The sequence below is a fragment of the Myotis yumanensis genome, unplaced genomic scaffold (genome assembly GCF_028538775.1).
Source record: "Myotis yumanensis isolate MYYU_CA2020_CCGP unplaced genomic scaffold, mMyoYum1.0.hap1 SCAF_23, whole genome shotgun sequence".
In the NCBI taxonomy this organism is placed as follows: domain Eukaryota; kingdom Metazoa; phylum Chordata; class Mammalia; order Chiroptera; family Vespertilionidae; genus Myotis; species Myotis yumanensis.
Window position 1 is genome coordinate 13,550,885 of NW_027223774.1, and position 27,482 is coordinate 13,578,366.

Consider the following 27,482-nt stretch of genomic DNA (forward strand, 5'->3'; position numbering starts at 1 on the left):
ATAGAATTTATGTTCTAGTTGGGCAGGGAGACCAACAGTATAGGAACAACTACAATATGCCAGGTGGCAGTAAGTATGTAGGATAAAACTATAGTGGGTCTGGCCGGTATGGCTCGGTTGGGCGTAGTCCCATGTACCAAAATGCTGTGGGCTCAACCCCCCTTTAGGGGCCCTGCAGGAGGCAGCCGATCAATGTTTTGTGTTTGAAAGAGCTTCATATTTTTAAAAAATATATTTTTATTGATTTCAGAATGAAAGAGGGAGAGATAGAAACATCAATGATGAGAGAGAATCATTGATCGGCTGCCTCCTGCACTCCCCCTACTGGGGATCGAGCCCACAGCCTGGGCATGTACCCTTGACTGGAATGGAACCCGGGACCCTTCAGTCCGAAGGCCGACGCTCTATCCACTGAGCCAAACCAGGTGGGGCCAATGTTTGGTTTTTATATCAATATTTCTCTCTCTCCCCCTTCCTCTCTCTAAAAAGAAATAATCTTTAAAAAACAAACAAAACGGCAAAGTGGGGAAGGTGATGGGGAGTGATAGAGCAGGTAGTCAGAGAGAGTCTTACTGCAAGGTGACACTGGAGCAAGGATCTGAAGGACCTGTAGCGGGGTGAGCGATGGGGGGGGTGGGGGGGGGGCGGTGAGAACATCCTGGCAGAAATGGCAGCCAGTGCAAAGGCCCTGAGCAGGAAGCTTTGTGCTGTTTTTAAGGAATAGCAAGGAGCAGAGGGAAGGAGGGGATGCACGGGGAGATGAGGGAAGGGACCTGGTGGGAAGGGAAGTGGAGCTACAGAGCAGAGAACTGGGGGACCCTGGGGTTAGGATCACAACCAGTCATTACAGGGAATGCAGTCATCCAGGTCGGAGGACCAGAGCTCCCCCGACCCCACAGGAAATGCCGAGAGAGAAACGCATGGCCTCATGGGCCTTTCCTGTGCAACACGCTTCTCACTTCCTAAAGCTGTTATTGGAGTAATAGCTTGTGTGATTGCCAAGTTCTACACTAGGCTGAGTTCCGAGGGACGGGCTGGTCTTGCGAGATGTGTAAGGGTCGGTGGGCATGGGCGCTCCGGACCTGCTATAGCCAGATTGACAAAATCCCCGCCCCTGCCCTCTAGGTGGGAAGCGGGGTGCGGGTTGGAAGGGGGTGTTAGACAATAAGCAACCAGAATGCAAAAGCCCCCCCCCACAGGCCCCACCCCTCCCCTGAAGCCCACTCCACAGAGGAGATCCAGCCCCCAGAGGAACCAAGCCTGGAGCCCAGGACTGCCCGTGTTCCACACTGCCTGTTCCACAGCTGGGCTTTCTCAGGAGGGCTTGCGTGTGGGAGGATAACAGAGTAATTGCCGCCCAGTCCACACCAGCCACCCTCAAATCACTGTTATTCCAGGCGTCCTGCCTGCGTGTGAGGTCTGCCCGCGTCACGGCTTCATCCCCAGCAATTAGGTGGAAGTCAAAACTGGTAGAAGTAAACTCACCAGGCCCTTCCCGGCCGCCCAGGCCCACTGGGGCGAGGAGCTGAGCCTACTGAGTAGAGTTGCCTGATAGCCTCAGGAGCAGAGACCCTGGGGCCAGGGAGCGGAGGTGGCTGGGATTTACCCCTGCCCCTCCCATTCCCCCACCTCAGTCCCCAGCCTGGGGTTGGGAGAGGTTCTGGTTGAGGGGAATTAGGTGGGAGGCAGAGCTACAGCCCCTACTGCTGAATCACTGAAAATTCCCTCTAGCTGGGCCCCAGGGGAAAAGGAAGAGGAAGGAAGCTGGGAAAGGCCACTTCTCGGGGTGGAGAGGTGGGACTTCCCTGATTGCTCAGTACCCACGCCCGCCTTGCCTCCTGGGGGCCCCGTCGGGGGCAGCGCTCCCTCCCCAGGTCTCTCAGCAACCTTGGGGAGTTGGGTCTGCCTTGCTCCCAGATAATCTGACCATAGCACCCTCTGCAAGCGCCCAGGGGTCCGGGATCCCTTGGCCTCGGGGAAGGCAGCCTCAGGGCTGGAACCTTCAAGTCCAAGCCCTACAGTCTCTAAGCCCAGATCCCATCCCACTGGCTCGGGGTCTCAGCATCCAAGGTGTCCTTCAAGGACCCAGATAGTAAGAGCCCCCCAGCCTCCCACTCCATGGAGCCCGGTTCAGCTTTCCGACCCCCCAAGGAGGAGGTCCAGTGTATTACAAGACACCCCCGATTTTTCCTCCAAGTTTATTAACTCCTGAGTGTCACAGGGCAGGGCTGGGGCAGGCCAGAGCCAAAACCAAGTCTCTGGGGGGGTCCGCTGTGGGTCCCCCTTCCCTCCCCCATGCAGCCCTGGAGCCGTAAGTCCAGTGTGTGATATTCCACCTCCCTCTGAATCCCAGGAAAGTGGGAGGTAGCATTTGCGCTCCAGTGTCATCCAGACAAACGAGTCCAACCAGTCTGTCACCCGCGGCCCCCGCAGGCTCGTCTCTGTCTCTCTGTCTGGGGGTCACACATAAACCGCCCGCCGGGAGATGAGGGAGCCGTCCAGCTGGGATTCCATGTCATCCTCGAGTGCCGGGGATGGCGGCAGCATGAGGCCTTTCTCTGCCTTCTCCTCCTCTTCCTCGTAGTCCTCCTCCGTGTCCTTGCCGTCCGGCCTCGGGGGACCAGGGGCCGTTGTGGTCCAGAAGACGGGGCCTCCGTTCTCAAACACTTGAGTTTTTGGATCATAGGATCCCTGGCCGCTCTCTGGTCCTCCTCCCGCGGCTCCAGGACTCTTCCTCCTCCTCCTCACCCTCAGCAGGATGAAGGCCAAGGCCCCCCCAGCCAGAAGCAGCAGCACCAGCAGTGTCCCCCCCACGGCCCCCCACACCATTGGACCCTCGTCTCGGGAAGAGGCCCGGGGGCCGTCTGAGGAGAGAGAAGGAGGGGTGAGAGAGAGAAAGGGAGACACAAGGTCAAGAGGATACATCTGGGGAGGACACGGCAGGGGAGTGACAGGAACAGGGAGGTGACTCTGACTGGGCAAAATGGGGGGCGGGGGGAGAATCCATTCACTCTTTGCTACAGGCTGAGCGCTCTGTATGCGCAGGGGTTGCCAGCGGGTGGCCCCAATCTCCTTATACCCGCACAGTATTATTAAACTTTCTAGCCAACATTTCAGAAACCAGGTGATTTCACTGACAATTCCATTTGGGGTGGGGGGTGGGGGTCAGATCTGGCAACACCAGTCTCATGCCCTCCACCTGGTGAGGGGCTGTAGCGGAGTGAAGGCTGTGACTGGGCAGGGAACAGAGTTCCACACCCAGCCACCAGGTCTCGGGCCAGGACCCAGGAGGCATGTGACCCCTTGAGGATGAGCTGAGGTCACGGTCACAAAATCTTGGGGTGGATCCAGCCAGGAAGAGGGAGAGGTGGACTTGAGCGGGAGGCTGTCTGACTCCAAAGCGCTTTGTACTCGAGAGGAGAAGGGACCTTCTGAGAATTCCTCCCTTGGAGCGCTGGGAGCACCTGGTCTGGGCGGCATGGCCTGCCCCCTGCCTGGGCCACCCATCCCCAGTGCCACCTCCCTCCTGCCTGGGCCACCTTCCCTCCTGCCTGGGCCACCCATCCCCAGTGCCACCTGCCCCCTGCCTGGGCCACCTGCCTCCTGCCTGGGCCACCCATCCCCAGTGCCGCCTGCCTCCTGCCTGGGCCACCCATCCCCAGTGCCCGCTTGCCTCCTGCCTGGGCCACCCATCTCCCAGTGCCGCCTCCCTCCTGCCTGGGCCACCCCATCCCCAGTGCCACCTGCCCCCTGCCTGGGCCACCTGCCTCCTGCCTGGGCCACCCATCCCCAGTGCCGCCTGCCTCCTGCCTGGGCCACCCCACCCCCAGTGCAGAAAACGGGGCTCATGAAGCCCACTGTCCCTTGCCCTCTAGTGCTCCCTGCACTGGCTGAACTGCAGGGGGGGGCGCCCCTGTCAGAAGAGGAGAGAGGTGACAAGGAAGCCGGGGGGGGCTGGGCTCCACACCAGGGGACAGACATGATACAATGGGAACCTGATCACACATGCTCTTTCCCCCACCCCCTGTGCAGGGGAGAGACCAGGAGGGGCCCCACTTACACAGACCCTCCCCTCCCCAGCCTCTGTGCACAGGGCCCTGAGGGCGACTTGATGGGTGTTTTTTAAAAAGGGCTGTCAAAGCAGTTAGTGACTCGCAAGCAGCAGTAAAAAAAAGAACAGGAATGTGCCTCGAGTATGAAGGGTAAGTACTACTTTGTGAACCTTTTTTTGGGGAAAATAGATGTCTCTCCCTGAACACTAGGTTGGGCCTGGAACCGGCTGCAGCGAGGTGGGACGTGTCCTGCTCCTGGAGCGGCACTGAGACAGCAGCGAGTGTTCGTGGGCCCGGGGGGCCGAAAGTTCCCCCAAGTCTCCCTGAAGGAACGTCTAGCCTGCGGTGTGGCTCTGTGTACCCACGTCTGCACCGGCGGTGAACCCCACACGAGGCGATGACAGCACGTCTGGGTCTGGGTGCGTGGGGGAATGTGGTGTGTCCTGAACCCTCCTGCCAGGAGCGGGGAGTTTTCTTCCGGGGGAAGGCTACTTGTTGGCAAACTCACTGCCAGGGTCTGGATTTCTGGAGTTTCTGTTGGCATTTACCTGTGGGTGTGGCTTTACGGTGTTTTTGACTGCCCCTCGGTCTGTGGCTACCTTTGGGATAGTCAGGGGGCGGGGGCGTCTTTCCTTACTGCTCCGTCTTTCTGGGGCTGTGACTCTGTGTGCATCCCTGGCCCCGGTCCCTGACGGGCCTCCGGGTATGTTTTACCGCGTGGACACTGCCAAAGGGCTGAACTCTGGAGCTGGTGTGCGCCCAGCAGTGGACGACCCTGGGGTTTCTGCGTGTGTGGGGATGTTTTCATGGCTGTGTATTCCTCCGATGGCCCTTAAGTGTGCCTGCGTCTGTGTTCTGCAGGCTGCAGCCCTTGGAGGTGCCTTCTGAGTGTGGGCGGAACCCGTTTCTCAGGTGTGTTTCTGGGGTAGAGGTTCCAGTTGGGTGCCTTGCTGGGTGGGTGGAGCCGACTTCTCTGGGTGTGGCTTGGAGGGCAGGGACTGTCTCATTCGCTACTGTGTTCCCTGAACCCTCCTGCCAGGAGCGGGGAGTTTCTTCCGGGGCGAGGCTACTTGTTGGCAAAGGAGAAAGCATCAAGGAGAAAGCCTGGCCAAGAGGCAACCTCGACTAGTATTCGTCAGATGGCAATTTGTTGACAGAGACTCTCTCTAATGGGTTTTGGGAGTGTCTGAGAGTGTGCACCCCGAGTCTGCCGTGGAATTTCTCCACATTGATATGAGGGATGATGTAACTGCATGTGAATTGCAGATTCCCGTGACCCTTTCCCCGCCCCCAGCACATCCGGTGGTCGTGTCCCCCTTCAGGTGTGTGTGTGTGTGTGTGCCCGAGTGTGACACCATGCGGAGAGCTGGCCAGCTGAGCGTGTTGTCTGTGACCGTGTTTCTGAGGGGGCCCGTCATATCTCCTGGCGAGTGTCTGCGTTCCCCAAGAGAGGTCTGTTGTCATTGGGTGTCTTTCTGGGGGGTCTGCCTCCAGCCGTCTTTTATGTCTATCTTCACACCGGTCTGTGGTCGTGCTTGGGAGGGGGCCAGGCCACTGTTCCCGTGTCGTGTGTCCGCACAGGTATGTGTCACAGAGAGCCACGCTGGAGGGAGTTTCCAGAATGGCTCATCCTGGTACGAGGGGTGGTTCTCGGCTCCGGCTGGCTGTTATCTGGTTTTGTTCAGTGTCTTGGCTGTGCCCCTGCCCGCTTGCGGGGGGGGGGGGGGGGGGGGGGGGGGGTGTCGTGGTGACAACAGTGTGTGGGCTACATCATGGGCGAGGTTGTTTTGATTCCAGTGCATCTCCAAGCACAGGGCGTGTCTGTAGACACCGGTCCTGCTGGCTGTGGCTCTGACATGAAGGGGACTCTGCTCCCAGCCATGGGGTCCATCTGTGTCTGAGTGTCGGGGTGCACGGCCCTGTGACAGTCCCTGCCTCGCTCCAGGTGTGTGAGTGCACGGGTGAGATCCCAGCCCCACTGCACAGGCTGAGTCTGCCTTCGCTCTTTTCCTCTCTGGCTGTGTGTCTTGGGGTCTGTGTTTCTGAGTTTGCCTCAAGGGGACTCGGAGAACTTCCCACCCACAGACCCATTTCATCATCAGTCACCGTTTCCAAAGTACCAACTCCAGAAACACAAACGCCCTGACATGCACTGCCAGTGGCTCCAGACGGAAACGACTAGCATTCACCATAAGAAATTCGGGTCTGGTCCTAGCCGTTTTGGCTCAGTGGCTAGAGCGTCGGCCTGTGGACTGAAGGGTCCCGGGTTCGATTCCGGCCAAGGGCACATGCCTGGGTTGCAGGCTTGATCCCCAGCAGGGGACGGGCAGGAGGCAGCCGATCCATGATTCTCTCTCATCCATGATTCTCTCTCTCCCTTTCCCTTCCTCTCTGATATCAATAAAAATATTTTAAAAAAAGAAAAGAAATTTGGGTTTGTTTCTGCCTGTCTGCCTCATTTGTATCTCTCCAAGGGTTAGTGGTGTGAGTCGGTGGGCAGGTCTCAGTGGCTGGAGCCCAGGCAAGGTCACTGGTCTCTTCCTGAAGACCCTGCCCGCCTCTCCGCTGCAGGAAGCGCCCAGCACAGGCCTCCACCTCCAAAACTCCTCTGCCAACACCTACCCTCTATCAGCCCAACCAGGTCCCCCCTGGGGGCAAGAGAGAAAAACCACACCACCCTCCTCTCCCATCAGCCAGGCGGGTCTGGACCCCTCCCCAGCCGGCGGCACAGCCTCCCCCAGCGCAGCCCAGAACCAAGAGAGGAATGTGGGGACAGACCCGGTCATCACACACCGCCCCTGAGACCCGCTCACCTCGAACGAGGACCACCTGCTCGGCCCGGCCCGTGCCCACGGCGTTGCTGACGGTGCAGATGAAGGTGGTGTTGACCAGCCTATCCACCGGGTGGGACCATCAGCTGGGAGCGGCTGTTCTTTTTGCTGAGGCTGGTAAGGAGCCTGAGGTCCTGGAGAATGTGGAGGTCACATGAGGGGGACAGCAGGGTCCACAGAGCACAGGCCGGGGTCCTTGATGACACAGCCCTCAGGAGCCAAGGCTCCAGGGACGCTGCCGCTGTCCACTCACCTCCCCTTTTGGAGGATTCCCCAGTTCAGGCTACAGCCCCTCCTCCCTCAGAACCCAGGAGTCCAGGCCCCCAGCCCTCCTCCCTCAGACCCAGGAGTCCAGGCCCCCCAGCCCCACTCCTCCCTCAGACCCAGGAGTCCAGGCCCCCAGCCCCTCCTCCCTCAGACCCAGGAGTCCAGGCCCCCAGTCCTCCTCCCTCAGACCCAGGAGTGCAGGCCCCCCAGCCCCTCCTCCCTCAGACCCAGGAGTCCAGGCCCCCCAGCCCCCTCCTCCCTCTCAGACCCAGGAGTCCAGGCCCCCCAGCCCCTCCTCCCTCAGACCCCGGAGTCCAGGTCCACCCAGGACTCACGTGCTCCAGACATAGCCTGTGGGCTCCGGGGTTGCTGCGGACATCACAGTTCAGAGTGGCCTCACTACGGCCGAGGTAGCCAGTTGTCGTCGTAGCCAGAGATGGAGACCGTCGGGGGGGTCTGGAGGAAACGGGGGGATTGGCTCAGAGAGGGGGAGAATCCCAAAGGGGATGACAGGCAAGCAGACAGACGGAATGCTATAGAAATGGAATAGGTTGGCAGGGAGGTGAACCGTGGGGACCGTCAGGGGCGAACCCCTCCGGTGTGTCTGCAGAGGCCAGTACAGGGACCCCCGCTCCCACCACTTGGGGGAAGTTTTTCTCAGCGCAGGCAGTACCCTGGGGGCTGCTACCGGCTGTGCTATTCTTCTCCGCAGCGTAGATAAGGGAATCTGGCTGAGCCTTGGTCTAAGCCAGCGGTTCTCAACCTGTGGGTCGCGACCCCCTTTGGGAGTCAAATGACCCTTTCCACAGGGGTGGCCTAAGACCACCGGAAACCACATATATAATTACATATTGTTTTTGTGATTAATCACTATGCTTTAATTATGTTCAATTTGTAACAGTGAAAATTGGGGGTCACCACAACATGAGGAACTGTATTAAAGGGTCGCGGCATTAGGAAGGTTGAGAACCACTGGTAAGGGAAGGCATGTTGGGAGGAGTGTGAGCATGTTGCTGTGGGTGACTGGAAGACAGGGCTGGTGGGCACAGTGCCAGGGGAGCCTCTCGGGCCGTATGAGGGGCGTGTGTGCGTGTGCGCCGTGATGGGAAGAGCTAGCACAGAACATACTGGAAGGGGTCAGTACATGTCAGGGCCCAGTGGGGTGGATGGGAATCATTTTCGGAGGCAGGAGTAGGTGTAGAGACCATAAGAAAGTCGATAGAAACCGTGTGGATGAGCGTGTGTGTGTGTAGACAGTGTTGGTTCAGGCGGTGTAGACTCCGAGTGGTTGATACAGACAGTGGGGGCAGTGTTTACACTGACGGTGGCCGCGTGGAGCCAGGTAGACGGGGGCAGTGTGTGGATGTGGCCGGGGGAGCCGGGGTCGAAGTACAGGCGAAGGGCAGGTAGGCAGGGCAGAATGTGGCCCAGGGGCCAAGGTGGACAACACTGAGGGGCAGTGTAGACAGTGCCCGGGAAGCCAGTGTAGACAGCAGGAGAGGTTCGGTCACAGGTGACGCACTCACAGCGCACAGAGAGGATCACGGGCAGCAGGGCCGGCTCCTCCAGGGCCTCGTGCTCCACCTTGCAGGTGATCTCGACACCGTCTACTTGGCTCGAGGGCACCACAGCGTAGCGGCTGGTCACGGTGACTGTGCCGGCGAGGGGCCCCGCCGTCTCGCTCTCCTTGGGCTCCCCACGCAGGGGCGAGAGCCAGGAGATTTTGGCGGGTGGGCGGCCCCCCGAGGAGACACAGAGGGCCACGGGCACAGGGTCCGAGCGGAGAGTGACCTCCTGGGCCTCAGCGCGGTTCTGGGGCTGGGCTGGGAGAAGAACGAAGGGGGTGGTCACAAACGGAGCCGAGCAGTGCAGCCCCAACGCCCGTGTTCAAACCCCCGGGCCTGCTGCTTAGCAGCTGCACGGCTTTGGACACAAGTGATGTCCCCACTCGGTACCCTCGGTTCCCTCTTTTGTAAAGTGGGGATAATAAAAGTACCCCGCTCCATAGAATGGTTGCGTGGACTAAATACATGGATATCCAAACACACTGACCGGTGCCTGGCACGCACGGCTCAACCTAAGCGCTAGCCACTATGTCCTGCAGCCAGTGTCCGCTCCCCCGCTCTGCTAGACAAGCAGAGTGTCCAAGAGCCTGGGATTTAAAAAGAAAAGCCCAGAGGTCCAGCTGAAGGCCTCCTTCTTCTCCGATAATCACCACTAATTGTGGTGGCAGAAGTGGGATCAAGGCAGTGAAGAAACCCAAAGCTCATAATCTTTTTTGCCCTTTTCACCCATCCTCTGGGAAAACATTAGGAGGAAGAAAAACCTCCAGGAGGAACAATGCCAACCCGTAGGTCTGGATGCGCATCCGTAATCAGAACTGGCCCACCGAGTTCTGACTCACAATCGCTCGCTGCCTTCGGGACCTCATCGGGGTGTCTCCTGAGCTTCTGAATGGGGGACAGTCCTCCTCTCCATTCCTCCTCTTCCCCTTCTCCCCTGACCAGCACAGCCTCCGATGGGCCCTCCCCACATCTGCCCTGGTCACCCCCCACATCTGTCCTCTGACCGCTCCAGGAACGCCCGCACCCTGCTCCCACCCACCGTGGGGGTCTGGCCTCCCTTCTCCTTGGCTTGGTCTTCCTCCTCCTCCGGCTCCCAGCCTCACTTCCCTCAGGGAGCTTTCCTGACATCTGACTCTCTCACGCTCGCTCACGCCACCTGCTCCCTCCAAGGAAGCAGAGCGGGGCTGCCCGTGCTCCTCCCCCAGCAGGTGCCCTCAGTGTGTCTCTTGAACAGAACAAGTGATTGCACAAGAGAGACCTTTGGGAAGGGCGGGGAGAGGAGAGCTGTGCTTTGAGTTGAGTGAAACGACTGGTTTCAGCTCCTTAAAAAGAGAAGTAAACACTTCTGGGACTGTACAGCGGAGTCCTCCGGAACTCTGTGGGGCTGAGAGGGGAAAATAAACCGCCAGGGTGACCCTGGCTTCTGGGAAGCTGCCGGGAGAAGGTGAGATTCCAGGGGAATGCCAAGGTTTAGCAAGAAATAGCATCCTTTGGGGAAAAAAATGCCCCTCCCTGATTCTGCCCATTCCGCTCACTGAGGGGCGGGGCCCGTCGCCCTCCTGCTGGATGACCAGAGGCTGGGAGTCCTTCCCGGTCCTCCTCCTCCAATTCAGGGACAAATACCTACCACCTCCGAAAAGTACCTACATTCCACCCACTTCTCTCCACCCCCGTCACCCGCTTCCTCCTCTTCGAAGCCAATCCTTCTCCCGTCTGGTCTCCCAGCTTCCACCTACCTTTGTCTCCGCCTTTAGTGCCCCCCTCCCCCGTTTTATCTTTTCATAACATTAACCATCTGATCACAGTGCTTTTGGTGGTCTAACCCCCGCCGACGGCTCCAGACTCCTCGCTGCGGCCTGTGAGGCCCACGCAGTCTGGCCCTGTTGTTTTCCTGCCTTGAGGGTCACTCAAAGCCCTTGCCATCGGCCTCCTTTCTGTTCCTGGAACATGTCAAGCTCGCTCTCACGCCCCAGCTTTTGCATATGCTGTTCCCTCTGCCTTGTGCCTCCAATCCTCTGCTTGCGGCTGCAACCCCATGGGCAGCCTCTTCTTCAGCGTTCCCTGACCATCCTCTCTAAATAAGGCCACTGGATCTCTTACGCCGAGTGAGTATTACAGCATTCTGGCGTTTCTCTGGTTCACTAGTTGATTATCCTCTGGCTTTCCCTCTAAAATACTTCCCACCGCCCCTAACTGGTTTGGCTCAATGGATAGAGCGTCGGCCTGCGGACTGAAGGGTCCCGGGTTTGATCCCAGTCAAGGGCATGTACCTTGGTTGCGGGCACATCCCCAGTAGGGGGTGTGCAGGAGGCAGCTGATCCATGTTTTTCTCTCATCGATGTTTCTAACTCTCTATCCCTCTCCCTTCCTCTCTGTAATTCAATAAAATATATTTTAGCCAGAACCGGTTTGGCTCAGTGGATAGAGTGTCGGCCTGCGGACTGAAGGGTCCCAGGTTCGATTCCCGTCAAGGGCATGTGCCTGGGTTGCGGGCACATCCCCAGTGGGAGATGTGCAGGAGGCAGCTGATCGATGTTTCTCTCCCATCGATGTTTCTAACTCTCTATCTCTCTCCCTTCCTCTCTGTAAAAAATCAATAAAAATAAAAAAAATTAAAAAAAAAAATATATATATATATATATTTTAAAAAAATAAAAAATAAATAAAATACTTCCCACCCCCTCCACTGCCTCTCCCTTGGTTTAGTTGTCATCACTTCCTACCCAGACTTATGCAGTCACCTCCTCTGAGGTCTCCCAGCTTCCACTTTCGCCTCCCACATGCAGCGGGAAGGAGCCTGTGAAAACCCAAGTCAGGTCACACCTTTCCCTGCTCAGAACTCTCCATAGCTCTTGTTCTCCTAGATCAAAAGCCAGAGTCTTCATGTTGTCTACAAGGCCGTCTATGACCCTCACCTCCCTTGACCTTGTCCCTGCCTACTTTCCCCCATTCATGCATCTCCAGCCACACAGACTTCTTTGCTCTTCCTTAGATAGTCCAGGTGCACCCTACCTCAGGGCCTTTGCACTTACTCCCCACGCCTGAACTCTCTTCCCTTACATAGACCTACACGGCTCCATCACCTCATTCCAGTTTTTTTTTTTTTTTTTTTTTTTAATATATTTTATTGATCTTCCACAGAGAGGAAGGGAGAGGGACAGAGAGTCAGAAACATCGATGAGAGAGAAACATCGATCAGCCGCCTCCTGCACATCTCCCACTGGGGACGTGCCCGCAACCCAGGTACATGCCCTTGACCGGAATCGAACCCGGGACCCCTCAGTCCGCAGGCCGACGCTCCATCCACCGAGCCAAACCGGTTTCGGCTCATTCCAGTTTTTGTTCAAATATTGCCAGACCTCCCTAAACTTGTAACCTGCTCCCCCCCCCCCCCCCCCCCAACTTCTACGGCACCTACAGCCACCTGACTCACTCTTCTTCTTCTTTTTACTTACTCTCTGGCATCCCTTTACTGGAGTATAAGCTCCAGGAGGACTTTATCCCTAGAGCCTAGAATAGCGCTTGGCACACAGTTGGCATTCAATATACTATGTTTGTTGAATGCCTTGTTGGCTGCTATATTCCCAACTTGCTGAACAGCATCTGGCAAACAGTACTTGCTTAGTACTTGCCAATTGACTGAACACTGCAGAGAAAGCAGACAGAAATAGACCAGCAAGGGGGCTCTCCCACTTCCTTGCCCCCCCAACCCCCCTCCGACCCCTTCCCCTGCTCACCTATACAGGAGAAGTTGCCTTCATCCTCCACTTTCAGGCCCTGGAGGACCAGCGTGGCGTCCCGCATCTCGGAGCCTTGCCGGGCACCAGGGCTCTGCCCCATGGTGCGGAAGGACAGCCGGTCCTTGCCAAACTGCGGGCTGGGGAAGCTGAGACCATGGGAAGGGTGGAAGGCGGCCACACTCTGAGGGTTCCCGGATGGGTCCAGGCGTTGCCATGTCACCTGTGAGACGTTGCCTTTAGGCCCTGGCGACAGCAGGTGGCACGGCAGCTCCACTGTGTCCCCCAGGCGGCCCCGCACCTCGGGCGGCATGCTAACTCGCCCATTCTGGGCTCTGGGGAGAGAGCAGAGAGAGCGGTGGGTGGGGGGGAGCACCCAGACCTCCAGGCAGGGCGGGGCCAGCACGGAGGGGGAAAACACCATGCTCAGCTTTCTGGAAGTTACGATTCCAAAAAGGCCAGTCCGAAAAGACGTTTTGTGAAAAAACTAGGAACATCTGAGTCTGGACTATATGACATATTATTATGGAGTTACTGTTAATATTCTTAGATGCTTTGAATAAATGGTATTCTTTTTTCTTAGAAAAATATAGGATTAAATGTCATGTCTGCAACATACTCTCAAATGTTTTTTCAGCAAAAACCATAAAAAGGTCTAGAAAAAGTGGTGAAAACCCATGTGGTGAAATGTTACATACTGTCAGGTGTAGTGGGAGGGGCTGTTCTTCCAATTCATACATGTATGTTTGAAATTTTCCAGTATCAAATGTGGGAAGAAAAAAAAAATCCTGAAACAAAACTCATTTTAAAAAAATAGCCTATTCCAAAATAATTTTAAAAATATTTTTATTGAGTTTATTGATTTCAGAGAGGAAGGGAGAGGAAGAGAGAGATAGAAACATCAATGATGAGAGAGAATCATTGATCGGCTGCCGCCTGCACGCTACCCCCCTGGGGATTGACCCCAAAACCTGGGCAGGTGCCCTGGCTGGGAATGGAACCGTGACTTCCTGGTTCATAGGTGGACACTCCACCACTGAGCCAGGCAACTTATCTTACTTTTTAACCTAGGCTTATTGAGATGTAATTCCTATCCATCCGTTAAAAGTGTACAATTCAATGGTGTTTCCTATCTTCACAAGAGTTGTGAATCCATCACTATAATCAATTTAGGACTTTTTGTTGTTGATGTTACTCCTCACCCAAGAACATTTTCCCCACTGATTTTTAGAGAGAGTAGGAAGAGAAGGGGGAAGGAGGGAGGGAGAGGGAGATTGATGTGAGAGGGACACTGATTGGTTGCCTCTCGCATGCACCCCAGCCAGGCTTGGGGGCTGAACCTGCAACCCAGGCATGTGCCTGTGACTGGGAATTGATTTCAGGCCTCCGCTCTAACCACTGGTGCACCAGCCAGGGCTAGGACATTTTTATAAACCCCCAAAGAAACTGCTGAAGCCACTAAACAGTCACTCCTTGTTTGACCCCCTCCGCTCAGCCCCGAGCAATCACTAATGTACTTTCTGTCTCCATAGAGTGCCCTATTCTGGACATTTCATGTGAATATACAGCCTTCTGTGACTGGCTTATTTCACCCAGAATAATGTTTTCAAGGCTCAGCCACTGTAGTACCGGTGGTCAGTACTTGCTTCCTTTTTCATGGCCAAATACTATTCCACGGTCTGGAGAGACTGCATTTTGTTTATCTGTTCAGTTGATGGACATCTGTGTTGTTTCTACTTTGGGGCAGTTATGAACCAAGCTGCTCTGAACATTTGAGTACAAGTTTTTGTGTGAATGTATGTTTTTTATTTCTCAGCTTACTTTTGTTTTCTCACTTAGAAAATATTTTGAGCCCTAACTGGTTTGGCTCAGTGGATAGAGCATCGGCCTGTGGACTGAAAGGTCCCGGGTTCGATTCCAGTCAAGGGCACATGCCTGAGTTGCGGGCTCAATCTCCAGTAGGAGGTGTGCAGGAGGCAGCTGATCAATGATTCTCTCATCATTGATATTTCTATCTCTCTCTCCCTCTCCCTCCCTGAAATCAATAAAAATATATTAAAAAAAAAAAGAAAATATTTTGATTGATTTTAGAGAGGGCGGGGAGGGATAGATAGAAACATTGATCAGCTGCCTCCTGCACGCCCCCTACTGGGGATTGAACCTGCAACCCGGGCATGTGCCCTGACTGGGAATCTAACCGGTGACCTCTTAGTTCATGGGTCGACACTCAACCACTGAGCCACCCTGGCCAGGCAGTTTTCTCACTTAAAAAAAAAATTTTTTTTAAAAAATTGATTTGAGAGAGAGAGAGAAAAAAGGAGAGAAATGTTGAATGTTTCTATGGCAACTGAGGGTAAAGCCTACCTACTTGCTGGCTGTGTGACCTTGGGCAAGTCATTGAACCTCTCTGTGCCTCAGTCTCCTCAGCTGTCAAACAAGGATAATAACCGCGTCCACTTCCTAGGGGCTGTTATAAACTTTAAGGAATATTTGTGGAGCACTTGCACGAACGAGGCCACAGGAAATACATGACCACTGCTTGTTAAATAAACGCAGCCAGCTCAGTATAGCTTCAAGAGGCCCTTGACACTCAGCCTCCAGGCAAGGCCAGCCAAGGGCACACGCCCAGCTCTCAAGGGGCAACTGCCGCCCAGCTCTCCCTGACCAGCCTTGGCCTCAGCACACCAAGCACAGGAACAGGTGACCCTAATGACAGGGTGCCCAGCAAAAGGCAGCCTGTGGGTGGGGCCAGTCCCAGGGACTTTTGGAAAGAAGCCATCCATCGGTGAAGGCCACTGTGTGACACACACATCCACAACTCACACCCAGGGGTGCCACCTTGGGGGGGGGGGTGCTCCCACCCGAGGGGCAGCACTATAGACTCAGGCGCGTGGGACTCCAGCAGATCACTGGGGGCTTCCCTCTGGCTCCTTCCAGGAGGGTGACCTTGTTCCTGAGCCTAAGTTCCTCCATCTATAAAATGGGGGTGTGTAAGCTGCCCTGCAGGGCCCCCTGTGACGTTCCACGAAATGATTTTCTCCCCTAAGTCTTCGCAGGGCCGGGCGCGGCTGAGCCAAGCACAGGCGGTCAGCTGGCACTCTCGCGGGCCTCACAGCACTGTTTCCAACTGCACCAGCAGCACAATGGGTCAGGAGATTAAACGTCAAAAATCCGGACAAAATCCGGACTAAAACGGACGCGGTGGGAGGACAGCTGGGTGGAGCTAAGGTGGGACCGCCCCTTCCCTCAGGACATTCCCTCAGGTGCCAGGACCCTTCACCCACCTGGCCCCCAAAGGCAGGATATGGGACAAGGGGCCCCAAAGGCTCCGCCCCTTTCTAGCTGGGTCAGGAAAAAACACCCAGGCCAGTGAGCTACAGAGAGCAAAGTAGGTGGGACCAAGAGGTGGGCTTTCTCCTTGAGGCAAGTGGGAGGCACTGAGGGTCCCTCTATTGGAGAGTGGCTTGGCTTAGGGGGGAGCCGGACGGAAATGGATCATCAGATAGCAAAAGATCCTCAAAAAGGGCTGGATAAAAAGATCCAGAAGTTAAGTCTGAGACTGGGTGAATCTTCTCTCCGGCCATTCTTTCCCCTTCTATGCAAACCCCAATAGCGGCTCAACAAACAGGCCCTGGGTGTTAGAGTCGGCCCCTGAGGACAGGGACGTGTCTGTCTGGTTCCCTCCTGTATCCCCACAGCCTACACCAGGGGCCCCCAAGTAGCAGGTGCTCAATAAATACTGTTGACTGTGCTCGGAGCCGGTGCCACAGAAGTGCCAGGCCAAATCAGGCGCTTGTCCTCCAGGAGCTGACATTCCAGTGGGGAAGACAAATATTGCACAGACAGTCATCACCAAGGATGTGGTTAAGACTGAAGGTGGGGAGGCGGGGGGGAAGAACCCAGAGCAGGAGCTAGCCCATCTGAGGGAGGCTGGGAGGGCTTCCTGGAGGAAAAGACCTGATTCCTTTCCAAGGGAAACTGAGCTCCAGGCCCACAGAGCTCCACACCCCTCTCTGGGTCCTGGTGATTGCGAGACGCTTCCCTCTCTCTTCTAAGGGAGGCTGCTCTTGCACATCTAGGGTGGCGTCTCGGCAGTCGGCTTCAGATTAAAAAAACAAACCAATCCACTTTGAGCTTGGGTTGCTGCAAACTCCTCAGGTCATGTACATCCCCGGCACCCTGGCCCAGATGGCTACACGCTCTGACTGAGCTCTAAGGTCCTGCAGCTATAAGGCTCCCATTCTACGTTTCTAATTCTGAATGAATGACCAGGGTGGCTCTGTCCCTGTGCGTCGACAGCCCGTTTTCTAGGCATTTCCACTTCAGTTAAAGGTTTAGGATTGGAGGTTTGGGGTCATCCCTGAGTCCCCCCTCTCTCTCACCCCACATGCAGTCCACCAGGAAACCTGTCAGCTCCATCTTCAAAACACATCTACATCCACAGCCCTGGCCGGTTTGGCTCAGTGGATAGAGCATCGGCCCGCGGACTGAAGGGTCCTGGGTTCGGTTCCGGTCAAGGGCACATGCCCAGGTTGTGGGCTTGATTCCCAGTAGGGGGTGTGCAAGAGGCAGCCGATCAATGAGACTCTCTCATCACTGATGCTTCTATCTCTCCCTCTCCCTTCCTCTCTGAAATAAATTAAAAGTCTCTCCTTTAAAAAAAAATCTATAAGCAACTGTCACCTACCTCCTGGGTCATTCCCCCACGGAGGATGGCAGTTGCCTCTCAGTCTGTTGCCACAAGCAGCCAGAGGGGTCGTGTTAGACGCTACGGCAGATCCAGCCCCTCCTCTCTGCTCTGAGTTCTCCCATGGCTCTCTCCTCACTCAGAAAAGAGCTCCAGTCTTTACCAAGGTCACAGGTCCCGCACGGTCTGTGCTCGTCCCCTTTCTGACCTGTCTCCTACCCTTTCCCCCTGGCTCACCCTGTTCCAGCCACACTGGCCTCCTCACTGCTCCTCAAACATGGCAGGCAACTCCCACCTCAGGGTCTCTGCCCTCGCTGTTCCCTGACTCTGGAAAGCTCTTCCCCACGTGTCTCCACAGCTCCCTCCCTCGCTTCCCTCAGGTCTTCCCCACCCTAATCTTTCCCCTCTAGCTCCTGATGTATCTTCTCCACTAGACTATCAGTGTGGGGGAGGGGGAGGTGGGAGGGGCAGGGATTTTCGTCCTCTGTGTCTAGTTTCCTGCCACATCCCCAGAGCCTAGCACAGTGCCTGGCACACTGTAGTTTCATAAATGTGTTGAATGAATGAGACGAGGATGGGAAATCAACAGTATACTGGATCACACGGGCTGAGGTTGAGTACAAGCTTGGACTTTTTCCTGAGGGCACTGGGGAGCCATGGAGAGTTATGGGGGGGGGGGGGCAGGGTTAGGTTTGTGCTTTAGAAAAAAGCCCTCAGAATGGAGTGGGGCTGGGACCCAGGGGAAGAAAAGGCACCTGGACCTGGGTAGGAGTGATGGAGATGGAGGACAAACTGGACTGGAACACATTCGGGTGTTAGAATGGCTAGGAAGACAGGGGCGCTGACAGGCTGTGGGGGTGAGGGGGATGGGGTGTGGGCCGATGCCCTGATGTTTTGAGTTTCGGGTGGAGTAGCGGGGGAATAAAGCCAGGAAGATGGCTAGCCTGGAGTTAGGGCCCTAGGACCCAGCATGCTGCTGGGTGGGTGCCCACGCTCTGACCTTGGCCGGGACATGGCCAGGCCCACAATGGGGGAGAGTGGCCTTGGGAACACCGGCTTCCCTCAGGAGGTCAGACTGGTGACAGCTTCATGAGGTGTCAGCTGGGTCCCCAGACACGCTTCCTTTCCCTGTGGCCTGGGCCTGCAGGCTTCCTGTGGTGGCCGAGTGAAGCACATCGTGTAAGCCCAGGGGAGGGGGGATCCAGACAGAGATGAGGGGACACAGTGACTGATGAAACCCTGGAGGAGGGAGGGGCTCGGGTCTGGCCTTCAGGGTCTGAGACTGGGCTCCACCTGGCTGGCTCCTCAGGGCTTGGCTCACCCACTCAAAACCTATAAAGCCCCGGCGTGACCCGCCCTCTCCTACAGGGTGCGGCCAGACTCCACAGGCCCTTGAAGGCCGGTGTGCTCCGGGCGCTGGCCTCAGCTGCTGCCTCAGCCACCTCGTTAATTAATTAATTGCATTAATCACAGTGCCCACCCTCACAGCGGACATCCGGGAGGCAGTCTGGGAGGATATGGGGCTGCCTGCCTTGGCCTGGATTCTGCACCTGCCTTCCCTTTCCGCAGGGGCCTGGTACCCCGAAGGCCTCCCCTGTGGGGCCTCCCATTGCTGGGGGTGAACCTCTAGGCTGCTCTTCCCGGCTGAGCCCCTCAGAGAGAACCCCCCAGACGCTGCTGTACACGTTTCTGTTTCTCTGATCTTGTTTCTCGCTCTGCATCTGGTTTTTAGGGTCTGACTTTGCCTTCTGTGTCTCTGGTCTCTGCCTGTCTCTCTCAGCCTCTGTCACTCTTACCTGTGGCTCCCAGGAGGCCCTGGTCTCTGCACCGTGTCGCTCATATTCTCTAACAGCTTTAGTGAGATATATTCCCAGGCTGTACAATTGGCCCATTGGAAGTGTCCAGTTTTAGTATGTTCATCGATTTGTGCGTCCATCGGCACCACCAACTTCAGGACAGTTTCACTAGCCCAAGAAGATACCCACATGCCTTAGCTGTCCCCTGCTCTCTCCTCTGCATCTCTGCCGTGTGTGGTCGCGGTGTTTCCGGGTCCTGTCTTCCAGTCCCTGGAATCCAGCTCTCTGAATTGATTCCCTGGGTCTGTAATCTCACAGGGTTTCCTGGTCCACATCTCTCAGGGTCTGTTTCTCTGCTTCCTGGGTCTCCCTGTGTCTCTCCTCATCTCTGACATACTTTCTCTCTGCCTGGGCCACCTCACTGGGTCCCTTTTTCTCCTCCCCCCCTGCTTCATTTCTCTGTATCTCGGGGACATTAAAAATGTAACAGCGTCTCCGGCGGGGGCGGGGGAGCTGGCCGGCGTGCCCAACTCCCTGTCCCTCCCATGTCATGTCGCCCACTCCCTGTGGCTCACACACAATGCTGGCCTTGAGGAGCCTGTGCCCTGACCTCCCAGTGTCCTAACATCTCCACCCGTCACGAAGGGGTTCTGTTGGGCTCCCTGCCTGCCACCAAACTCCGTGGGCTATTTCCCTTTATCCTGGGGTCTCAGTCCCATCCAGTGTTTTTCTGCGCCACCCTTCCTTCCCCTTATCTCTGGGCTCCACTCCTGTGTCTCTAGCCCCATCCTTAAATCTGCGTCTGTTGCCTTCCCTCTATTGGCGTCCGTCCCCATCCCTCTATCTCTCTCCTTTCCATGTATCCCCTCCCCCTCGCCTCTCCCCAGTATGTGAGCAGACGCACCCCCTTGGCCAGGAACCCTTCCCTAATGAGAAGAGACAGCAGGCCTGCAGTCCCCTCTGCTCCCATCCCCCTCCACTACCATGGGGAGGCCTGGCTGACAGGGATGGGCAGTGAAAGCTGGGGAGGCCTGGTGGTGCACCCTCATTAGTCAGGCCAAGGAGAAGGAAGTGGAGAGACAGGCAAACAGAGATGGAAGGAGAGAGAGAGAGAGAGAGAGAGAGAGAGAGTGAGAAGGGAAGAGAGAAAGAGCTCTGAGAAGGAGACATGAGGGACAGAGAAGGAGAGAGAAATGAAGACAGGAAGAGGGGGAGAGAAAGTGAGGGAACGAGCGAGGGGGAAGGAAGGAAGGAGAGAGACAGAGAGAGAGAGAGAAGGGGAGGGAGGGAAAGGCAAAGAGAAAGAGAAAGACAGCAGAGAGCAAAGGCACAAGGATAAAGGGTCAAGAAGGGGAAGGCTCCCTCCCGGCGCTAAGAGCTTTCAATGGGATCAGCAGGACTTCCGAGTCCACCCAGTGGCCCTGCCAGGAAGGGACTGGGATCCCTTCGAGGAAGGAGGAAATGGAGGCATGGAGGGGCTTCCTGGAGCCCACCCCCCAGAGCAGGGCCGAGACAGGCTCTGGGTTATGTCTGAAGTCTGGCTTCTCAGGCTGATCCTGGGAGAGCGCTGTCCCTTTCCAAGCCTGTCTCCTCATCCGCAAAATGGGAACAGGAACAAGACCTGTCTCCTCGGCCCACCTGGAGCATCCCATGAGCTCCAGCACCAAGTCCAGGCCTGGCTCAAAGGGGGATGAAGTCCGAGCATTCCCCCGGGGAGGAGAGGCCGGGGAAGGAAAAGGCAGGGCTCCGCTCTGGGTCGAGGCTGGGGGGCTCTCAGAGACAGGCTGGGGAAAAGGCGGCCAGGGAGGCGGCCCCCGGTTCCCTGCAGATCCCCTTGGGCGAAAACCCTCGGGAAGCCCAGGGTCCTCAGCTTCCGGCTGCAAACGAAAGGCCAGGTCACCTGCAGGGGGCGGGGCCCCAGCCAGTCTCACCTGTTTTCTCGCAGCCCCTCCCTCCCCGGGCCCGCGCCCCTCCCCCCGGGGCTGGGGGTGGGAACCGGAGGGGCTTCCAGGCTCCGCAGAGGGAGGGGCGGGGGATTAGGGCGGCGTCTCCACCTCCCGCGGCGGCTCGGAGGACAAAGGCGCGGCTGGAGGCCGATCAAGTCCCGAAACTCGGGAGTCCGAAACCGGGAGCCCGGAGAGCGCCCGCCGGTATCGGCTCGGGCTTAGGTGAAAGTGAAACGGGAAAAACTTCCCCAGGGATGTCCCTGCCGCCGGCGAGGGCCAGGGAAGTTTCCAGACGGGACTCGCCTCCTCCTCCACCGCCCGGTCCCCGTCCCGCTTCCCGACGGAGCCCCTGGCCCCCGATTCCATGCAGAACCCAAAGGGCAGGAACCGGCTACACTCGCCTTTGGACCCCAGGAGACACTCTAAAGCCCACAAGGAAACCTGAAGCCCAAGCCTCTGGCACCCCCCCCCCCCCCCAATTCGACCGAGGACCCAGGGGCAGAGGCCCCTGCTCACAGTTAGTCTAGAAGCCACGAATCGGAGCCCCTGCCCCCAATTCTGCCGGAACCCCGGGAGGCAGAGCCCCCAGCCTTCATTCTGCCTGGGACCCAGAGGACAGCTCCCAGCCCCTAATTGCCCCGGAGCCCATGAGTCAGGCTTCAGCTCCCTGATGCCCCCACCCCACCCCAGGTCGCCCCAACTCCCATCCCGGTCTCTCCAAGGGGCCGAAAGTCCAGCTCCCCGCCCCTCCCGAGGCCCGTGCCCTCAACACTCCCAGGGCCTCGGAGGCCCAACCCCGGGAAAACAGAAAACAGGGGGGCTGATCGCGCCTCGTCTCGGGGGGAGTGGGAGACATTCCTGAGGGAGGAAGCGGAGACGGATGCCCAGATCCAGGGGAACGGAACGGCGCGGGGTGGGGAGGGGGCGAGAGGCCTCGGGTTTAACCCTTTCGGCCTCGGAGCCCGAGGAAGGGGTCGGGGGGACGGGGAGTCCGGCGGAGGTTGGGGAGCTGGGATTCAGATGAGAGGGAGGCAGAGAGGGGAGGGTCGGAGGCTCACTCAGACGCGGGGGGTGCGGGGGGTGCGGTCTGAGTCGGTGGGGCCGGTCCGGAAAGGGGCGCGCAAGACGGGGGCTCGGTGAATTGGGGGAGGGGTGGGGGGGCGCTCAGGCTGCCCCCTCGGAAGGTGGGGAGGGGCCGGGTCCGCGCGGGAGGGGCGCGTCTACGGTCGCTCACCGGCTTCTCGGAGCAGCAGCAGCAGCAGCGGCAGCAGCGGCAGAGCAGGAGACGGTCTCGACGGCGGGAGGGCTGCGGCCCGGGCCATGGGGGGCCCGGGGAGGGGCTGGGGACGGGCGGGGGCCTGCAGACCACTCTGCGCGCACCAATCGCCTGGGCGGACCGGCAGGTGCCTGAGGGGCTCCGGCTCCCGGCCGGTTCCCGCTGCGTTCCCGTTTCCCGGCTTCGATCGCGGTCCCGGCTCTCCCGGCTCCGTGCCCCCCGGCCGCTAGCTTCTTTCTGGCTTAGAGCTCGCTGACGTCACAGGACCCACCCCCTTCCCTGCCCCAGCCCAGCCGGGCCGAGCTTCGGCCCCGGCTCCGCCCCCTCCTGGGATTCCAAATAGTCCCTCCCCGGGATGGGCGCCCCGCCCCCCTAGTTCACTGACCCTCCGCTTCCCATAATCCTACACTTCCCGCCCCGCATTCTGCACCGGCCCCTCCCACGATTCCACACCTGCCGCCCCTCGGGATTCCACGGTCGCCCCTCGGGATTCCACGGTCGCCACTCCGGGAGCCGATGATCGGCCCACCCCCCGAATTCTCTAACCCTTTCGGGTGCTCAAACCTCGCCCCTAGTGTTCCAACCATGCCCCTCCTCCCCAGGAGCTTCACTCTCCGTCCACTGGGGGCGCCACTGGGACCCAGCCAATCGGAGCTCCCGGGGTCTTAGCCCCGCCTACAGCTCTAACCCCGCCCACTCAGCAAAGGTCCTGGCCCTCCTGCCACACCTGCGGGAGGCTCGCGGGTTCTCATAGGCTCGCCCCCTCTGGAGCCCCGCCCTGGAGCCAAGACCCCCCTCCCCGTCCCCGCCTCTCGACTTCTGCTCTCGCCCCTCGCTGGGTGTCTGTCTCGCGTTTGGGGAAGCTTCTCAGAGTAGCCTCTTCTCTCCCTAACCTCTCCCTCGGACTCCGGGAGTCGCTGCATCGTTTTCTTCTAGATGTCTCTGTTTTTCTTAGTGCCTCCGTCTTTGTGTCTCTCACTGTCTTTGCGTCTCTGTATATTTCTCCATCTCTTGGGTCTTTCATTTCTAATGTGTTTCTGGACTCTGTGTCTTCCTGTCACTGTTGATGCTTCACTTGGTCCTGTGTGCCTCTATCCCTTCGACTCTCTCTGTCTCTGTGCCTCTACCTCTGTCTCTATGACTGTCTCTTTCTGTGTCTGCGTCTGCCCCTGTCTCTCTGTGTGTCTCTCTTTCAGTGTCTTCTCTCTCGATGTCTCTGCCGTGGTCTCTGTCTTCTGTTCCTGGTGCATCTCCACGTCCTCCTCCGTCTGGTCCGCGCCGCCTCCTTCCCGCGCCCGCCGCCAGGGGGCAGCACAGACCGACCCCCAGCGCTCCGCTTTCTCTGCGGGGCTGAGCTAGGGTCGGGCTCCGGCGCCGCCCGCCACTCCCCCGTGTCCTTGTCCCACTTCCCTATCTTCCCAGCCTCCTCGCGTCTCTGCGCGTCTCTCGCTCTGACTCTGCCCCTTTATCTCTCCCTCGCGGCTCCCGCTCCTCCCCAGCCCCACCTACCTCTTCACATTCCTTGGGCTGCCCCGGGGGAGCTGGCGAGGCCGCCTAGCTCGTCTGGGTGAGGGCGGGAAGCAAGGAGGCCGAGGGAGGGGATGCCATGAGCCTGTAATCCCCCCCGTTCCAGGGCCTCTAAGGCGAGGAGGCGCTGAGCTGATAAGCTGGGGGCAGATGCTTGGGGGTTTCCCAGCAAAGAGGACCCCTTAGATTTCCCTCCAGCCCCATCCGCCATGCACCTGACTTTCCTCCCGGAAGCTCAGGCAGTGGAGACTGGTATTGAGCGGCATTCATGTCTTGGTAATAATACTATCAATAAATGTATTTGGCACTTCCTATGTGCCAGCCACAGGCTTGTGTGCGCTATTGTCGCGTGTAACCCACACAGCACCCTAAGTGATAAGAAAATCGCCGCACAGAGAAACAAAGGGACTTGATCCAAAGTCACAGAGTTACCAGCTGGCAGATCCAGGACTGACTGCCTTCTCTTAGTTAATTTCGCATCAGAACCCCACGGAGGGGACACTCTCACGATCCCCATTTAGCTGAAAAGGACACTGAGCGCTGAGTGGATTTCTCCAAGCTCCCCAGCGAGGAAGTGCAGGCTGGGCCTCTAGATAATGTGTACCTCAGGCTTGGCACAGCCTCGAATGAGGTTGGCTGGGCAAGTAAGTGCATAATAAATGTGCTCTAGATCTTCGTGTCCTTCTCTCCCCAATCTGGGGCCAGACTAGAGGGCCGGCACTGTTACCGGCAAGGCTATGAGGCCTCGGTTCTTGTCTGCATGCAGGAAAAAATCCAGTCAGAGACCAAGTGCAGCAAAGCAAGAAAGAATGTATTGGCCGCAGCAAAAGCACACGCAGGACAGTGACACCGGGAAGGGCTTAGCATAGGAGCGGCGGCAGGAGGGCCTCGGGCGGGGCTGCTTGGGCTCACTGGGAAGCCAGGGGGAAGGGGGCCTTGGAGACAGGTCCCTGGGATGAGCCCAGGACCAGCTGCCGCTGCCCATTGCTCCCCTGGTTGCAAGACTCATGGGGTCTCTTAGGGTTTAGAAGACAGGTGCCTGCTGGGGAAGAAGAGGGGGGAGGGAATGGCAGGGGATATGCTCCCCAGGGGGAGAGAACCTGCTGGAGCTTTTGTCTTGAGAGTTTTTATTTCTCTCCTGCAGGTGGGAATCTTGGGATAGGTCTCAGAGAGGGTGTCAGCAGAATATGCATCAGTTTTCCAGGTGGTCTCTTCCGGGTCCTGGTCTCTCCTGATGGGTGGGTGCCAGGGTAGGGGGTCATTCGTCAATGCAGCCCGTCCTGAGGCAGCCTTCGCTTGTCTGGTGTTGCTTCTTTTCTGAGCCTGGAGCTGAAATACAACTGAGGCCTGGATGTTGTCTTTAGGGAGAGTCCCAAGTAGATCCCGGGAAAGGATCTGGGAGTTGGGGGTATCTAAGGTGTCCCCCTTGAGATAAACTTTAACCGTGCAGGTGTTGGGACATTCAAGTAGTTGCTAGCAAAGAGGCTGCTCTACGCAAGTAGGACCAAGGGCCAAAAAGACCAGAAACTGTAATTTCAGTTTTAAGCGTACGCAAAATAATTAAATTAACTGCCGGAGGAATTACACCACATGAAACATATGCAATTGCAAATCACACAGCACTTTATTACTCACAGAAGTTCCTAATGCTGTGGGTACAGGCTTAATGGGATCCCAGTGGTGCTGTCCTCTGGGGTCCGGCAGCTGGGCTGGTCCGGTCCGGATACAGGGGGCCGGTGTTCCTCAGCCGAGAGCTCGGTCGCAACTCGATTGAGAGGTACTAGCCGTTTTTCTGTTGTCTGGCAGAGAGATGAGCGTGGAGCGGTGTCGCTTGCCGGACTAGCAAAAGGACGTGCCTTTGTGGCAGTCTTGACAGGCGAGCACTGTTGGCTGGTCAGGACCCATTTTTAAAGCCTGTTTGGTACCCTCAGCAGTTCAGGTGGCTATCAATGAATTACATCAATGCACACATGTTAACCTTAAACAGGGCGAGGGGCTACCTGTGGTTATCTAGGGAGAATACATCACTCACACACATGATTATCTTAGCAAGTCACTCTGAGTCAGTGATTGAAGTTCAAATCCTCATCTATGGGGTACACAAGCTTCAGGGCAGTGGGGAATGTGTCCTCAATATCACACTTTAAGTTTCAGGAAAGTTAACTCAAACATTTTAAAATCTTTTTAGACATTTTTAAACTTTTAAAAACATGTCTATATTTTACTACAACAGGGAGGAAAGTCAGGGGGTCCAAACCGAATGACCAGTGATATGGAAGGGGAGGCAAGGTGACCCTGGGGGCAGGCGAGGTCCTGGTTTCCCCTGCCGGGCATCTGGGGCTCTCCGCCCTGGTGACCTTCTATATCTGGCCTTGTCCTGCTCCTGCTTACGTCTGTCTAACTGCCTACCACAGGGTCTCTGAGTTTTATCGGCAGCTTTGCTACTAACTTGCTTTGAAAAACTCCGGGCCCCCATTTCTCCCTCAAGCAAAATAGTCTCCAAGAGATTTCTTCCTGGGAGGCCCCTGCGTACCCACTCTCCTCCAGGCTCAGCTCTCCATGCTGTTCTTTATGGGCACAGGGGAGCCCAGGAGGCAAACCCCAGGGGTGTAGGCTGGAGTTTCACCTCCCCCCACCCGCAGTAGCACCTGTAAGGCTGAGCTCTGCGGTTTTGTTGACAAAGGACTAGGTGGGTCCCATGCCTGGGGAGCCAACTTCCAGTGTCAACAAGTCCCAGAGGTGGCACTTCACTGAAGAATCATAACCACGAGGAGAGGAGGTAGGGCCCAGGGCCAAAGGCATCCTGAAGGAGCTGCGGAGTTGGTGCCAAGTTGTAGATATTGCAGATTTCCTGCTGCGCAGGAGTCAGCGCCCATAACCTCATGTTGTCTTTTACCTGCCCAGCAGCCTCTTTCCCTCCTTCAGCTCCCTTCTCCCCCACCCCACCCCACCCCAGTTTTCTTTCTTTTTTTAAAATATATTTTATTGATTTTTTACAGAGAGGAAGAGAGAGGGATAGTTAGAAACATCGATGAGAGACAAACATCGATCAGCCTCCTCCTGAACACCCCCCACTGGGGATGTGCACGCAACCAAGGTACATGCCCTTGACCGGAATCGAACCCGGGACCCTTCAGTCTACAGGCCGACGCTCTAACCACTGAGCCAAACCGGTCAGGGCCCAGTTTTCTTTCTTTTAAATATGCATTTCTTATTGATTTCAGAGAGGAAGGGAGAGGGAGATAGAAACATCAATGATGAGAGAGAATCAATGATCTGCTGCCTTCCCCAGGCCCCCCACTGGGGATCGAGCCGCAACCCAGGCATGTGCCCTTGACTGGAATTGAACCCAGGACCCTTCAATCCACAGGCCGATGCGATATCCATTGAGCCAAACCAGCTAGGGCCCACCCATTTTCTTATGGGAAATCCCTACTGAATCCTTAATGGTTCAGAGTGAGCCTGATCCAGTCTGGCCAATGAGATCATTTGATGCCCTGACCACGAGGACTGGTTCAGGGATGCGGGTGTAGGGACCCATTCCTGATCAATGAGAATTAGCCCTGAGCTTTTGCTAAAACTAGTAGGAATAGGAGCGGGGTAGGGGGGGAAGTTGCTAAGCTGGTTGGGCAGAAATCTGGTAATGCCGGGCACTGGAGACAAAAGACGCTGCCTGGGCATGGAGGACAGCAGAACTGAGAAATGGGAAAGGGCAGCTTTCTGATGAAGATCGTGAGCCCCTGGATCCAGCTATGCCTGAAGGTAGTCAGCCATTGATCTTCCTGTTATGAGGGAAAA

At 57.0% G+C, this 27,482-nt stretch overlaps 1 protein-coding gene across 1 annotated transcript in view; it reads right to left on the reverse strand.

Annotated features, from left to right (window-relative positions):
- NECTIN2 (nectin cell adhesion molecule 2) overlaps positions 1-22,413 on the reverse strand; it is a 28,478-nt gene extending 6,065 nt beyond the window's left edge. The window contains 8 exon segments of the mRNA XM_070402579.1: positions 6,866-7,017; positions 7,486-7,514; positions 7,516-7,563; positions 7,565-7,606; positions 8,669-8,973; positions 9,904-9,938; positions 12,437-12,787; positions 22,106-22,413. Of these exon segments, the coding sequence (XP_070258680.1) occupies positions 6,866-7,017; positions 7,486-7,514; positions 7,516-7,563; positions 7,565-7,606; positions 8,669-8,973; positions 9,904-9,938; positions 12,437-12,787; positions 22,106-22,203 (1,060 nt within the window). The 5' untranslated portion in view covers positions 22,204-22,413.
- Between the last annotated feature and the right edge of the window lie 5,069 nt (positions 22,414-27,482).